Raw genomic sequence first — 15,655 nt, 5'->3', positions numbered from 1 at the left:
AGAGGCAAGCAGCCCAAGTGTCCTGAGCCTCACATGCCTCACATGTAAAACAGGAATAAGCAGGATAACTCCCTGGCAGGTCTCCTGTAGGATCAAGGAGATAATGGGTGTAAGGTGACCAGCACTAGGCTTGGGACAGAGCAGTAACTCAGTAAATCAGAGTCCCCTACCCGTAGTGGGACTGGAATGTGGGGTAGTGTGAAGGTGACAAGGGGGAGTAAAATCCTGCCCCTGTATGCAAGCAGCACACCATCTAGCAAAAGAAATAAGACACAGGTGAACATAACTTAAGCTTAATTCAGGAAAGGCAGCCTATGGCCCAAATGGTCAGTCATGGGGTTTTGATCAAAGAACGAACCAGGCTCCCCCTGCCTTACTTGTGGGATCTTCACCCATGCCATTTCCTCTTTTCAGGGCATTTTTTCCACCATTCTCGGCTGCCTATTTGTCAGAAACCCATGTATACTTTATATAGTTTTCCACCCCTCCCACCATCCAGAGCACTTCTATCACCAGATTTATTAAAGGTGTGTGCAGGCTTCCTCTGCCTGACCACTCTGACTCCCACTGAGTGCCGAGAGCAGGTCACAGCCAAGTCCACTGCAGCTCAAGGCCCAATACAGTTCGGGAAATGGGAAACAGCCTGTTGTGTGGATGGACAGGCTGGGGGAGCCAGGGAGCCTTCTCCCTGGGAAATTAAAGTGGGCTTGAAGACAAGGCACGCCTGATGTCCACTGGCTAAGACAAAGAGACAATTTCCCTGTCTCCCCGAAGGACTGCTTCTCTGATGTGAATCTCCCTGGGACACTGGGGCATGGGCAGGGTCCCACAGGGAACACCCCAGTGTTGTTCCATGACTGCCAATCTACCTTTGAATAATCGTCAGAAGAATGCCTTCACTGCCCTCCCCCCTCCCTCCCTGGAGGAATCTATGAGATAAGGAGAAAAAGGCTACTCTACTCTGAGATAGAAAATGGGGCAATGGGGCCCATGCCTATCTCACGGCCTCTCACGGAGGTGCAGAGACCGGAGGGGGAGGGGAGTTGTGAAGGCAGGAAGGGGTAGCCCCTTCACCATGTAAACAAGGATGTGGGTTCTGCGGCCACACTCTCCCCCCCCCCCCACAACAGCACTTCCAGCTAGTCACGTGCCCTGCGCAGAGGCTGGGGCCCCCTGCTACCGCCTTTCTTAGAAGCCAGGACCACAGAGCCCGCTGTGGCTGCCAGGGCTATTTATGTAGAAGGAGCTTGGGGTGCTGAGGAGGCAGTGCTGCCAGCAGCTGCAGTAAACAGGAACTGAGATGGCAGCAAAGGGGTTAAATAGGGGCTGGCCTGCCAAGCTCAAGGAGGTGGCTGAGAGGTTCCTCAGAAAGGATCAACAGGCATTTCCTGAGAGATGGTTCTACCTGAGGTGCCAGATGCCAAGAAAATGGCAGAAAGGGGAGACTAGAACAGGGAAGGGAGCTGCAGGAAGCTAACAAAGCACCCCAACCACCCCCTATCCCTTGCCATTAGCCCCTTTGCCTAGCAGAAAGGCTTTGCTGACTCCTAGCTGTGCGGCACTGGACAAGGTCTTCTCGAGCTCTCTAGGCCATAACGTCTTCATCCATGAAGTGGGGAGAATAACTCCTCTCCCTTTCACAGGGGGCTGTTGAGACCAGGGGTAGGGTTTTCTGGATGCCTAAGGTGTACCATGTGTTCAAGAAATGAACCCAGGGGCTCCCTCTGTCCTGAGTGGACAAGGACTCTTTCAGATAGCTAACCCTCCCCAAGTCAATCAGAATGTCACCGGAACCACCTATTATGTCCTTCCTCATTTCTGCTGCACTTCCTCAGCCAGAGGAAAGCCCTGGACAAGGAGTCTAGGGTGTCCCTCCTCATACCAGCAGGTCCTGCTAACTACCTTTCCTGAATCCAAAGATCCATAGGTCTCCATTCTGTGTCCATAGTTCAAATCTTCACCAATCACATTAACATTAAACCAGGAGTCTAGGCTTCACACAAAACGGGGTCCTTAAGTGACTTTCTCCACCCACCTGTAAAATACCCTTTCTTTCCTCAATCCTGAGATGCACTGACAGATGGTACCGTACATGTGTTTAAAAGACAGCTTCTGTTGGGTGGTGGGAAGCAGCGGCACCACCCACCTCACTGATTCTAAGATATACCCTAGAGTTTGGGGATCATAAATGCGGAAGAAAATACGTGTATCTAAACACCAAGGAAACCGAGTAAGAATACGTCCCCAATGAGAGAAAAAAAGGATCTTTTCAATGATATTAAGGTGGGATAACCATCCAAGGCAGGGATAAAACACAGCAAGTCCTCCCCATTGAGGAAGTGCTTGTCTGACTTTGCTAGCCCCACCTTTGTCCTCCAGAAAGCTCTCCTCCCCTCAGTGAGTTGGCACGGGGGACAAGGGGCTAAGCTGGACTTCCCTGTGGGGGCCAAGGTAGGGAAAAGGGCCCAATGGACCTGCAGAGGTAGGGGAATTCAGAGACCTTGTTTTGATAGAAACCGAAACTCCTCTTCTTGCTGACGCTGCACTTGTGGGCAATCTGCACCTGCTCTCCCCTCCCAGAGTCCAGCTGAAGGGGGTCCCCCACTACCTCACCTCTATCCCCAACCCAAAGAGAGCTCAGAAATCCTCAGGATGATAGCAGAATTGGTTCCACCAAGGCCTTTGCACATTCCAACTTATCCTATCTTGACCCAAAAAAGCTCTACTTTACACAGGAGGGATGAGATTGAAAAATATGGCACAGTTGGCCCAAGGTCACATATCTAGAGAGGGTGAAGGTAAAGGCCAGGCTCTCCAAGAGTTTAACTGGTGACTTCAAACACTGATGCTCCAGTGTACCACTACTCCCAATCTAGCTGTCCCCTCCATCTGCCTGCCTAGAGAAAGGCTTGATTCTGCCTGCCTCAGTTTCCCTACCTGCACAAGTAGGAACCAGCTGGAACCCAGGAAAGGCCTGGGAGTGGGCAGAATTTACAGAGAGGTCAGCATAAATCTTACCTCCCCACACCCCACATCTGTCCTTTCTCTGAGCACGCTGAGACACCAGCATAGAAATACACATGTGCGCGCACACACACACACACAAAGCCGGCAGATCCTCCAAAGATGTTCCCTGAGCCAAATACCCATACCACCCTCACAACTACAGAGACCTATCCCACTCAATAACTAACTACCCTTGCTGCTAACCAAGAAAGACTAAAGGCTGGATGAGAGACAAAGCTGTACAAAACAGCACTGCCACCTCCTTCCTACCCTTTGCCATGGGAGGGAGAAATAGCTGATAGCTCTAACAGACTTGCCTCAACCTCCTTCCCCTACTGCCTGGGGGAAGGTCCTCCAAACCACTGTAATCCCTCCTCCTCCTCAGGCTCCCTAAAATAGCCACTATTTGCCAAAGAGTTATGTGGAGAAGCAAGACAGGAAAGCCTGGACTATCTAAAGGTGTTTAAGTACAGGGCCCTACCATTTGTTTTAGAGGCACCTGGGAACTGCCTCCCCACCAGGTTGCTGCCTGCCTGCCTGCTAGAAGAGCCACGGCAAGTTCTGCTGAGGACAGAAAAGGAAGCCTGGTGTCTGCAGGGAATCTAAAAACAAACCACACAAATGTGTGTACACACAGCAGCAGGAGGAGACAGGAACTTGATCTGTTCCCCACTTGCTTCCTGGCCCAGTGGGAATCCTGGCCTCACTGAGAAGATGAGCCAGGAAAAAGGCCTCACTTGCCTGTCAAGCAGCTGCGGTGTGCACCTGGCCCACGACCCCAAATGGCACACCTTCAGTGGGGGGAGACACCCTCGGTGAGAGGAAACACAACTCAGTCCTCTTAATAGCTTGGTCTCTGAGATGCCCACTCCTCTACTCAAGGATTCCCATGGCAAAGATGGGAAAACTAAGGAAGCAGGGCAAAAGAGCCCAATGGAAACTGGTGTACATAATAGTCCATGGGAATCTTCTCCTCCTGGCCTAGTTCAACCTCAAACCGGTGTTCTGACACTGGCTATGTGACCAGAATAGGGTCCTGGCTTTCTCGTAAGGGCTCAGTTTTCCCATTTATAAAACAGTCAAAATTAATTGAAAATCCATCCTTCCAATGCTGATGGTCCAGGCTAATGTTCTGGGCCCCATCACTGTAACATATACAGCTCCAGCTGCTTCCCATGGCCCAGAGAGACGCATGTGTGGCCTTCACTTTGCCTACAAAGGCCAGGGCCAGAGGTTTTTGCTGAGTAAAAGTTATATGTGGAGAGGGCAAGAGAGCGGCAGACTCATGTTTCCAGGAGGAGGTTATCTGAGCCTAGAAGGGGCAGGGTGGGCCACAGGATACCTCAGGAACTCAGACTCCTACTTCTACTCCATCCATCCATCCAAGCCTTCACTGATGCTCACAAGTCCCCAACAAGGGGTGCTGGGAAAGAGCAGTGAACACTGGTTCACACTAGAGACACCCACACCTCAGAGGCAAATCTGAGGGTAGAAAGCCACCTGCCTCAGGATTCCCAACAGTAGAGGACCACAGGCTCCTAAATGGAGGAAGTAAGGCCCAGAGAGGTCAAGGAATATAGCTGAGGTCAGTCACCCAGCCAGTTAATAGCCAAGCTGAGAAGCTAGGGCTTTCCCAGGGTCATAGAAAGAACGTGTCCTTTGGACACCTGTGGGTTCCCATGCCAGCTCTGCCACTAATGACCCTGAGCATGTCATTTCCCTTCCCTGAGCCTTAATCTTCTCCCATCTCATAGAATAATAATCCCAATTTTACAGATGAATCTGAAGCACCCAGCTGAATGCCAGCAAACAGGGTCAGGGAACAACAGAGCAGACTGTGTGTAATTCCCCCTCCAGCTCCAGCCTTCAGTTATGTGCTTCTTCCACTATGAAATGCGTGGCAGGAAGCTAGAACCTGTAGGCCTCCTCACTTGGAGCTCAGGGCAACTTCTACCAGTTGCTTGTACTGTCCCAGTACAAGCTAGGCTGGAAGCAGAGGGGCAGTAGAAAGCCTGAGGACAAAGTCCCCTTCCCAGGCACATGTCCTGTGCACTCTGCCTCAGGGAAACCTCCAGATGAGGACTAGAGACCCAGGGGCCACGCACTTCCAGGGGGTGACCATGGGGCTTCTGAGGTTTTACAGAGAAAAGCCAAGGGCAGCCCAGTTGGGGGAAATGGGTAGCCAGAGTGCTGATAGGGAAAGGCCTTCAACCTGCCGCGGTCACCTCTTCCTGTAAGCTCAGGCCCTTTACTGGAAGGCCCAAAGAGGCGGGGGTGGGGGGGTGGGGGGTGTCAGAGGGTGTTTGAGGAGGTCAGCTGGACGGACACACATGAAACTTTACTGTTGATATGGGTTACTGCACAAGCCAGGTCCTTGCCAGCCCTAACATCTGTCTCAAAAACCACCCTAGACCCAGGTGCCTGGCTGTATTCTCTTCCTTTCAGTCTACCAGCAGCCCCATTCACCCCATATCCATCCTGAGGGTTCAGCATAGGGCCTAGCACCTAACAGGCCCTTACCTATTCTTTCTTTGCTTTCCTTTGGCCCAAGATGCCCCAAAACCCAGTTCTTTCTCTAGGAAACATCCCAGGGAGAACACAGGCTTGAACCACAAGTAGGAGTGGGATTTTGCCAGACTGGCAGAATCTACTGCCTGAACTCAACTCTTCTGCTTGGCAGAACGAAGAGGCAAGCACTCACCCCACTCAACTTCTTCCACCCATTTGACAAAACATTTGTGGTTTTGAGACACTAGTGTAAACAGCATTCAGACTTTACCATCTGCTATCCTGTTCCCTGGGGGTCTACTAGGTGTCAGAGGCACTGAAGGAATTTACTGAAGTAATCTCATTTAATTGTCACAACTCTGGGTCTTTGGCCTCCGTTACAGCTTCAAAAACAGGCTCAGGGAAAAAGAGCTTTTGTCCAGGTTCATACCAAGAATCAGTGGCACAATCAGGAGTGGAGCCTGGGTCAGTCCAGCCCACCAGTAGACATGGGGGCTAGCCACATGGTGAGAGAATAGCAGACCTTGTAAAGATTCAAGGAGCCCTTCAGAATCAACACAATTTAACAGATTTTTGGAAAAATGGAAGTTTTTGAATCACGGCCAGAACTAGAAGACAGGGTTTCTGACTCCTACCTCAAGGCTCCTATCAGAGGGCCCTTTTCCCTGAGAGATACCACAGCCCCAGTGGAAGGATCAAATCACATTACCAAAGTTCCCCTGGATGCTAGCACAAGACCTTCAAACTGCCTGGGTCATAGATTCAGAGCCAGAGAAGCCTCAAAGATGTCACTCCAGCTGGATAGTAGATGGTATGAAGAAATTATGAATGTTGTTAGGTAGAATAATGACACCGGTTATGTTAGGAAAGAAAGAATTCTTATCTGTCAGAGAAATGTACATAAATGTTTACAAACAAAAAGATTCAATGTTGGGATTTTGCTTTAAAAATGCTGTTTCAGGAGAGTAAAAAGAGTGGGCAAGGTAGTGATGAAACAAGGCTAGCCATGTGTTGATGACTATTTTGAAGATGAATAATGGATGTACACGAGAATTCACTATTCTTCTTTTGTGTAAGTTTTAAAAAAGTCTATGATCCCAGGGTGACAGCAGTGTACTGTGGTTAAGAACATGGGCCTCAGACTAACCCAACCCAAAGACTTCCAATTCTACTATCTGACCCTGGGCAAGTCACTTCTCTGTTCTAAGCTATTTGTCTAAAAAAAAAAAAAAAAAAAAAGCTATTTGTCTCTTCTGACAAATGGAAACCACAATAGTCACAATAGTCCCTACCTTTACCTAGCTTGGGGAAGAATGAAAAAAGGTTTCCTTTGGTGTCTGATAGTGCAATCTGTCCCTAAGTAACATTATTTTTTATCACTATTATGGTTATTATTATTACTTTCACACCAATGCACTGCCTTATGACCAAAGGATAGAGGCCAGATACTAACTTGAGGCTGGGGCCCGGAGTCCTTGAATCACCAGTAAGCTCAATCCTCAGCAGTCTCAGAGATTACTCCTAATAAACACTAGAAACAGCTCAGGGGCAGCCCTAGGCCCCTTGAAGGCTGAGGCAGAGACTCACCTACAGCCCGGAAGAGACAGGCGCCGTCCTCCTTCATTTGCTTGATGATGAAGCCCTTCTTGTCTCTCAGGGCCTTTTCAAACCAGTGCTCCTGCTGGAGGAAGAGGCGGGGGTCAGCAACAGGAAAGGCCTGTACCCCCTCCCTAGGGCCCTGCCCTCCAGTTCCCAAAGGGCCTGGCTAACTGGCTGAAAGGACACTGGTCAGGGTCAAGTTCCCAGCCTTGCTTGACACTCCATGCATGTGGAAGAGGAGACCTTTTCTTTTAGGAAAGTAATCATTGTGTGAGTACGAGACTTGATCCCAGAAGGGTCTCATCTGCTGTCTGACTGACCCTGGTGACCATGCTGGGAATCCAATACTGGGCTCCCACAGGCAGCCAAAGGCCCAGACCTGGCTACCTGGGGATGGGGCAGGGAAAGAACTTGGCTATATCTCAAGGAGTTTAACCTGGTGACCCTTTAGCCACTTAGAATAGGGAAGCCGTTGAGGAGGGAATAACTGGCTAGAACCTGGATCCCAAGCCCTACGTATAGCTAGGGAATGCCAAGATATATTGTATAAAGCAAAACGCAAACATCACATCTCACTTATAACTGAACGCATTTAAAGTATACGCATTTATGTATATGAATATAAACACAGAAAACTTGCAAAGACCATACGACAAACTATCCTTAAAAGTTGGTATTATAGATGGTTTTATTTGACCTTCTTTCATGAGAGGTATGCAATCCCTTGTCCAAAATTCCAGAACTCCAAAAGCTTTGAAAACCAAAAGTCTCCTAATTCATTTGCCATCATAACCTGATCTGAGCTGGTGAGAACCTATTTATCCCACTTGAAGGTGTATGTTCAAACATTATCATGCAGAAACATTCAGGTGTTTTGAGTTATGAGGTACTGCCACAGACCCCACCAGAGGTGTTACATAGCACACAGTATACACACCAGGTGTATACCCCAAAGGTTCAGGTGTAGTAAGCCTATACAAATGTGGATCTTCAGACTTAAAAAATAATGAAGAGGGATGTCTGGGTGGCTCAGTGGTTGAGAGTGTGCCTTCGGCTCAGGTTGTGATCCTGGGGTCCTGAGATCAAGTCCCACATCAGGCTCCCTGCAGGGAGTCTGCTTCTCTCTCTGCTTATGTCTCTGCCTCTTTCTCACTCTCGTGAATAAATAAAATCTTTTAAAAAAATAATGAAGAGATGAAGCAGCAGAAAAGATGTTTAGGGCAGTGAAACTACTCTGTATGATACTTTTAAAAAAAGATTTATTTATTAGAGAGAAAGAGCTCATGTGCAAGTGGGGGGGGAGGGAGAGAGGGAGAAGCAGACACCTCACTGAGCAGGGAGCCCCAATGTGGGCCTCAATCACAGACCCCAGGATTATGATCTGAGCCGAAGGCAGATGCTTAAATGACTGAGCCATCCAGACACCCTCTGTATGGTATTTTTTAAAAAGATTTTATTCATTTATTTATGAGAGAGACACACACAGAAAGGAAGAGACACAGGCAGGGGGAGAAGCAAATTCCATGCAAGGAGCCCGATGCGGGACTCGATCCCAGGACCCCAGGATCATGCCCCGAGCCAAAGGCAGGTGCTCAACCGCTGAGCCACCCAGGTGTCCCCGTATGGTACTTCAACGGTGGTTACATGTCATTATACATTTGTCCAAGCCCACAGAATGTACAACACCAAGAGTGAACCCTAATGTGAACTGTGGACTTCAGGTGATTATGATGTGTCCTACATGAACACTGATTGTAATAAATGCACCACTCTGGTAGGGGATATTAATAATGGGGGAGACTATGCATGTTTGGGGCAGGGGTTATGTGGGAACTCCCTGTTCAATATGGGAACTCTTTTTTTTAAGATTTTATTTACTTATTCATGAGAGATGGGAGGAGGGGGGCAGAGAGGCAGAGACACAGGCAGAGGGAGAAGCAGGCTCCATGCAGGGAGCCCGACGTGGGACTCCATCCTGGGTCTCCAGGATCACGCCCCGGGCTGAAGGTGGCGCTAAACTGCTGAGCCACCCGGGCTGCCTGGGAACTCTTTTTTTTTTTTTTTTTTTTTTAAAAAAAAAGAAAGGGGCAGCCCCGGTGGCGCAGCGGTTTAGCGCCGCCTGCAGCCCGGGGGTGGGGGTGGGGGGGTGGGGGGGGGTGGGGGGGGTGGGGGGGTGGGTGATCCTGAAGACCCAGGATCGAGTCCCACATCGGGCTCATTGCATGGAGCCTGCTTCTCCCTCTGCCTGTGTCTCTGCCTCTCTCTCTGTGTGTGTCTCTATGAATAAATAAATAAAATCTTAAAAAAAAAGAAAAAGAAAAAAAAGATTTTATTTATGGGACGTCTGGGTGGGTCAGTGGTTGAGTGTCTGCGTTCAGCTTAGGGCATGATCCTGGGGTCCGGGGATCGAGTCCCACATCAGACTCCCTGCAGGGAGCCTGCTTCTCCCTCTGCCTCTGTCTTTCATGAATAAATAAAATCTTAAAAAAAGATTTGAGAGAGAGCGTACATGCACACACACAAGCAGGGGGCGGGGGGAGCAGCAGAGGGAGAAGCCAACTCCCAGCAGAGCAGGGAACCCTGATCATGGCCTGAGCCGAGGGCAGACACTTAACTGACTGAGCCACCCAGGCACCTCAATATGGGAACTCTTGTTCAGTTTTGCTGTGAACCTAAAACCGCTCTAAAAAGTTAAGTCTATAAAAAAATAATAATGTCCACGTGTCACTTATAACATATTTTCCATTTCAAAACAAAACCAGAAGCAGCAGACCTTTCCCAGGCCCCTTACGCCCTCTCCTGGCCACAGGAAGAAGCCAGGCTTATCCAGCATCCAGGCTAGGGACCAGAAATCCCAAACCTGCTCCTCTGGGATATCACCCTGCCCCAGGATTTACAGGATCTGGGCTAATGCTGACTAGACAGGGGAATCCCTTCTCTGCAGGCCACTTTTCCCCAGCTCAGATGAGTGAGATTTCCAGCAGAGTAGGAAGTACTAGGTATGGAGGCTCTGCATGCCAATCCCAGCTGTCACCCACTTGCCCTGTGATTTCAGGTAACCTACTTGAACTCTCCAAACCTCAGCTTCCTATCAAATAGAGGATAGGTGACCTACCTGATGGAGCAGTCAAGAAGCTCAGAGGAGCTTCAGGGCCTGAAAAGGCTTGGTAAATAACAGGTCATCAGTCACAGAAGGGGTAAGACTAGCATAGACAGAGACCACATGCAACTGAGGGGCCTGCAGCAAGTCCCACAAGGGTGGCTGGACAGTAGGGGATGAAGGGGGGCGGTGACAAGGGAATGCCCAGCAGCTCCACCATTAGGGCCCACACCCCAGGAAGGTGTGGCTGGCTTTCCAAAGATAACAAAGGCACCTGAAAACCCTTAATGGGCTTCCATGGACAGCACAGAGACCATTGTTTGTGCACAATATTCCAGCATGTGCCTCTCCTGCCCTAGAGGCTATGGAATAGCACACTTAGCCAGTTTCCCCCAGTCCATCCCTGCCCTGCAGGGACAGCCATCTCCCAGCCAGGGGTCACCAGCAAGGAAGCTGCAACTATGGCTACAGGTCCACACTGGACAGAAGAGAAGTTCTAAAAAAGGGCACACAGCAACCTCCTGCCCTTGAGTGGAGGGGAAAAAGAGATTGAGAGGGAATGGGATCAAAGAGGAGAGGGGCTCCTACTTATTCATCCAACAAAGGTTTACCAGGCAGCTGCTAAGTCAGACCCTGACTATAATAAGCCTGACAACAAGGACAGAGAAATGAACCAGACTTGGTCTCTACCCCCCGACAAGCTCACAAACTGCTAGGGGGGATGGGCAAATAGGGAAAGACCACACACGAGTGTAAGCAGGGCAGTGAAAGAGTTGAACACATAGTGCTATAACTGGGTAAGAAATCACTTCTGGGGACGCCTGGTTGGCTCAGTTGGTTAAGTGTCTACCTTCTGCTTAGGTCGTGATCCCAGGGTCCTGGGATGGAGCCCGACGTCTGGCTCCCTACTCAGTGGGGAGCCTGCTTCTTCCTCTGCCATTCCCCCACCCACTTGCACTTCTCTGGTTCTCTCCATCAAATAAATAAAGTCTTAATCAAAAAAAAAAAAGAAAGAAAATCACTTCTAGGGGTACCTGGCTGACTCAGTCAGAGGAGCATGTGATCTCAGCTTGGTGAGTTCAAGCCGCAAGTTGGATGTAGAGATTTAATTAATTTAAAAACATCACTTCTGGGGATCCCTGCGTGGCTCAGCGGTTTAGCGCCTGCCTTTGGCCCAGGACGTGATCCTGGGGTCCCGGGATTGGGTCCTGTGTTGGGCTCCCTGCGTGGAGCCTGCTTCTCCCTCTGCCTGGGTCTCTGCCTCTCTCTGTGTGTGTCGCTCATGAATAAATAAATAAAATCTTTTAAAAAAATAAATAAAAACATCACTTCTACCACAAAGCACCGGGGATGCCAACGGCCCAGCAATGAGAGTCCAGCACAGCTAAAAGTCCTGGGTAGTACTGTGCAGGTAAGTAGGGAGGAGCCAGGAAAAAAGATCAGCTCATATTAGCCAGATGCCTGCCCATGCCAGGTACCTGATGCAAAGGGTAACTTCATTTAATTGTTCTTACCACAGCCCAGGTGGCAGTAAGCATTATCCTCATTTGACAAAGTCAAAAAGAGCTGGGGTTTGGGCACCAGCAAAGCCTAGTATAGAGGCAACAGAGGAGGCCTCATGAGCCACATCATGGAGACATATCGGGCAGCCCATCCTGGAGAAGTCCTGGTTTGCCCCCCAAAATGAAGGAAGCCTGAGCATACCCTTTGCACTAGGAAGGCTTTGGTCCTGGGGCTGTCTGGGATTGGCCTGGATCTGGAGGCCAAACCATGACCCTAACCACTAGCTTTGGCCTTGCAGCCTTAAGGGCTTTGGGTCTGGCTGAAACCCTGCCTCTTCCTTTGGGAGAGAAAACAGGGAGGTCATGGTCCTGTGCTCCAGGAAGAGTTTAGAGTCCCAGAAGCCCCTAGCATAGTCTCCTCCTTCCCCCAACTGGACAGGAGCCTCTGAGAAAGATGCCAACTTGGGAGCTGTTCAGCAAAGTGGCCCAGGAAGGAAAGGCTGGATGGGGGCTAGCCTTGCCATTGATAAGTTTAAGCTACATCAATGCCCTGACCTGAGAAAGTCAAGTCCAGACGATGAATCTTACAAGCCCACTGCTGAGCCTGTGGGCAAATCCCTCCACGTCTCGGAGCCTCCACAAGGGGGCTGAGTAAAGCTGACATCAGGGGATCCCAGGTGCCAAGACTCTGCAATTTACTGATCCAAAGGCCCAAGAGAAGCTGAAGCACACTGTGGGACCCAATTGACTTAGGTTCCAATCCAGCCCTACCAATTATCAGCCATGTGATGAACCACTCTGAAAACTCCACAGTTTCCCAAACTGTGAGGTGGAATAACAAGCTTCCCAATAACAGGGTAACTGAGAAGACTCAAATATTACAGGACTTTGCCCAGTAGGAGAGAACTTAATGGATTCTCTTCTCCCTGAAAGGGAAATAAGAAGACTCCTATAGGAGGCCAGATGATGACCACCCAAAGAAATCAGTCCCTAATCCCTGGAACCTGTAACTGTTACTTAGTAAGGAACAAGGTGGGCGCCTGGGTGGCTCAGTGGTTGAGCATCTGCCTTTAGTTGGGTCATGATCCTGAGATTGAGTCCCACATCAGGCTCAGGGAGCCTGCTTCTCCCTCTGCTTATGTCTCTGCCTCTTACGAATAAATAAAATCTTTAAAAAAAAAGAATAAGGAAGGGTCTTTGGGGGGTATGATTTAACTCTTGAGATTGGGAGATTATTTTGGAGTATCTGGGTAGGACCTAGATGCAAACACAAGTGTCCTTAGAACAGCAGACAAAGTCCTGACACAGAAAAGGAGACTGCACATAAACAGAGAAGATGGTGTGAAAACATGAAGAGGTTGGAGTGATACAGCCATGAACCAAGGAAAGCCGGCAGCCACCAGAATCTGGAAGAGTTCTGGATTCTCCAGAACCTCTGCAGCGAGTGCAGCCCTGCCAACACTTTGATTTTGGCCCAATGAAACTGATTATGGACTTCTGGCTTCCAGCACCATGAGGGAATAAATTTCTGTTGTTCTAGACCACTCAGTTTGTGTCAATTTGTCACAGCAGCCACAGGAAACTAATACAACTCCCTTGAAGCACTCCCTGGTGTGACCCATGAAGCAATATGGCATGGTTCCAGTCCCAGAGGATCCACCTCTCTAGCATCCCCTCAGGGAGAGGATCAGAATGAAGGTATCAGGGGCCTGGAATTCCCTCCTTGGAGTCTGGGAAGCTGCTCACCCTGCCTATCAATGAATGAGCTGCCACTGCCACTGAAAGGGGAGTGGCAGCTTGTGGGCAGATGTCTTCTTAGAGCCCAGGGCCAAGGTGTTTAGTATTCTGGCCTTCACAGCTCTGTCCCAGCAAGCCTGATGCCAAGACCACCCCTCTCTCCCCTAAAAACACCCAGGAACACTGGCTCAGCTCCATGGGCAAAACATAGGCAGCCCATCCAATGAAAAACACAGGCACACTGCTAAGGAGCAACACAGGCTCTCCAGGGAGAAAGAATGGGAAAAGTACAACGCCCCAAACCTACTGCTGGGCCACTGAGGGGGCAAGAGGAGGTGGGTTCAAAAATGAAGATTCTATTATTTGCAACAAAAAGAAAGTACTGATGCATGACACAACATGGATGAGGCCTGAAAATAATATGCTAAGTGGAGCCAGATACAAAGAACTGCACATTGTATGATGCCATTTACATGAACCATTCAGAACTGACAAATTAATCGAGACAAAAAGTAGATTAATAGTTGCTGGGGACTGGGAGGTGATGAGGGGACTAGGGGATGGGGATGGTGCAGGGCTTCTTTTACAAGTGATGAAAATGTTCTAAAACTGATTGATCATAGTGATGAGCGCACAACTCTATGAATACACTAAAAGCACTTTAAATTGGTGAGTTCTATGGTGTGTGAAGAATATCTCATTAAAGCTGTTAAAATTAAACAAACCCGAGGGCCTATACCACTGGCAGGGGAGAAAGAAGCCAAACACTGCTTGAAAACTTTGTAGCATACCCCCATAAGCCAAAGAGCTTCACCTGAAACTTTCAAAATGGGTAGGGGAGTGTGGAGCAGGGAATTAAAGAAGAGATCACAATTAGCTTCCAAGAAATGAGTCCAACCTCCCTCCACACTGTTACCCATTTTAAGACTGGAGAAACTGAGGTGCAGAAAGAGGAAGTGCCTGAAGATATGGGACTCAAACCCAGATGGCCCAGGAAAGGACTACTTCCTGCTACGAGACTCTATCTCCCCGAGACTCTATCTCCCAGCAAAGGAATCAGCAGATTCCTATATACCAAAGCTTGCCTGTTACAAAGGATTCCAGGAGGAACCAGATGATCCTGGGGAAACTGCAAAATAATTAGCCAAGCTCAGAGGTGGGCCAGGTCAGGTATTCATACACTCAATAACCCTAGGGGCAGGGGTGGCCTTTTGGGGGGAAAAAAAAAGCAGCAGCAGCAGCAGCTGAAAAGTCAGCCTAAGGCCATAAATCAGCGAAGCAGGGACTCTGGGGTTTGAACTCAGGCCTGCCCAGCTCCAAAGCCCAAACTTTTCCCACACTACAACCACAGCATCCAATAGGCTCCCTGAGAGGTAACCCCCAAGCTTATTCACCATAATACAACTGGATACAAAAATCACTGTCTGCCAACCCCAAGCCTCACAATGAACAGACATCTATCCTGCCCATCAAGTTTGGATGGTGGAGAGGGAAAAAAAGGGGGGGGGAGAGAAAGAGAGAGAGAGAGAGGAACCCAGATTTTCCTCAAAAGACACCCACCATTCTCTGTTACCTCTAGGTCCAGAGGGCTTTGGCTTGAGTTCCCTAAAATCCCAAAGCTAAATGACACTTCACCAGCTCCTTACCTGACCAATGAAGAAATGGAGACCCAGAAAATATAGACCTACCTATTCTGATTCATCCAGCAAAGCTCCAGCAGAGCCAGAGCGGGAATCCAGGTACCCTGGCTATAGTGCCAGGTCTGGCTTCTCCCATCACCTGAGCATGCATGCCCCCTTCTGAAAATGCTCTGTGGGGTCCTCAAGCTCAGGAGACTTAAAGCCACTCTTTTCACAGGGTAGACTCAGTAAGGTGGCCATGCCTGGAAAAGGAAACCCCTGACACTACCACCTCCCCAGCACTAGGACCCCAGGGTGCCAAAGGGGCTCCTGAAGTCCTAAAGGAGTCACAGCATCTGAACAACCAGGAGATCTGAGTAGTCAAAACAAGGTTTCACCATCTGAGTTTCCTCCCAACAACTCTCTTCTTTCCCAGGAGATCTAATGGGCCTCCAAGAATACAAATGTCCCAGGTGACAGTTCAGGACCAAGACTGGATGGAGCAGCAGGAAGACTCTCCTCTCTTATCACCAAAAAAGTCCCAAGTTGGACAAGGTGAGGCAGGGAGAAGCATCTTATTCTCC

General features: G+C 49.3%; 1 protein-coding gene across 3 annotated transcripts in view; it reads right to left on the bottom strand.

Moving 5' to 3' along the window:
• OTUD5 (OTU deubiquitinase 5) overlaps positions 1 to 15,655 on the bottom strand; it is a 28,494-nt gene that overhangs the window by 8,576 nt on the left and 4,263 nt on the right. For 2 of the 3 annotated variants that reach the window (XM_072817716.1, XM_072817717.1), the window contains exon 2: positions 7,102 to 7,195. In XM_072817716.1, the coding sequence (XP_072673817.1) occupies positions 7,102 to 7,195 (94 nt within the window). The remainder of the gene's footprint in view (positions 1 to 7,101; positions 7,196 to 15,655) is intronic. The other variant, XM_072817718.1, reaches the window with a different exon arrangement.

This window comes from Canis lupus, chromosome X (genome assembly GCF_048164855.1).
Source record: "Canis lupus baileyi chromosome X, mCanLup2.hap1, whole genome shotgun sequence".
NCBI lineage: Eukaryota > Metazoa > Chordata > Mammalia > Carnivora > Canidae > Canis > Canis lupus.
Note: the sequence above shows the minus strand (reverse complement) of the source record. Positions and strands in the feature narration are given on the sequence as shown.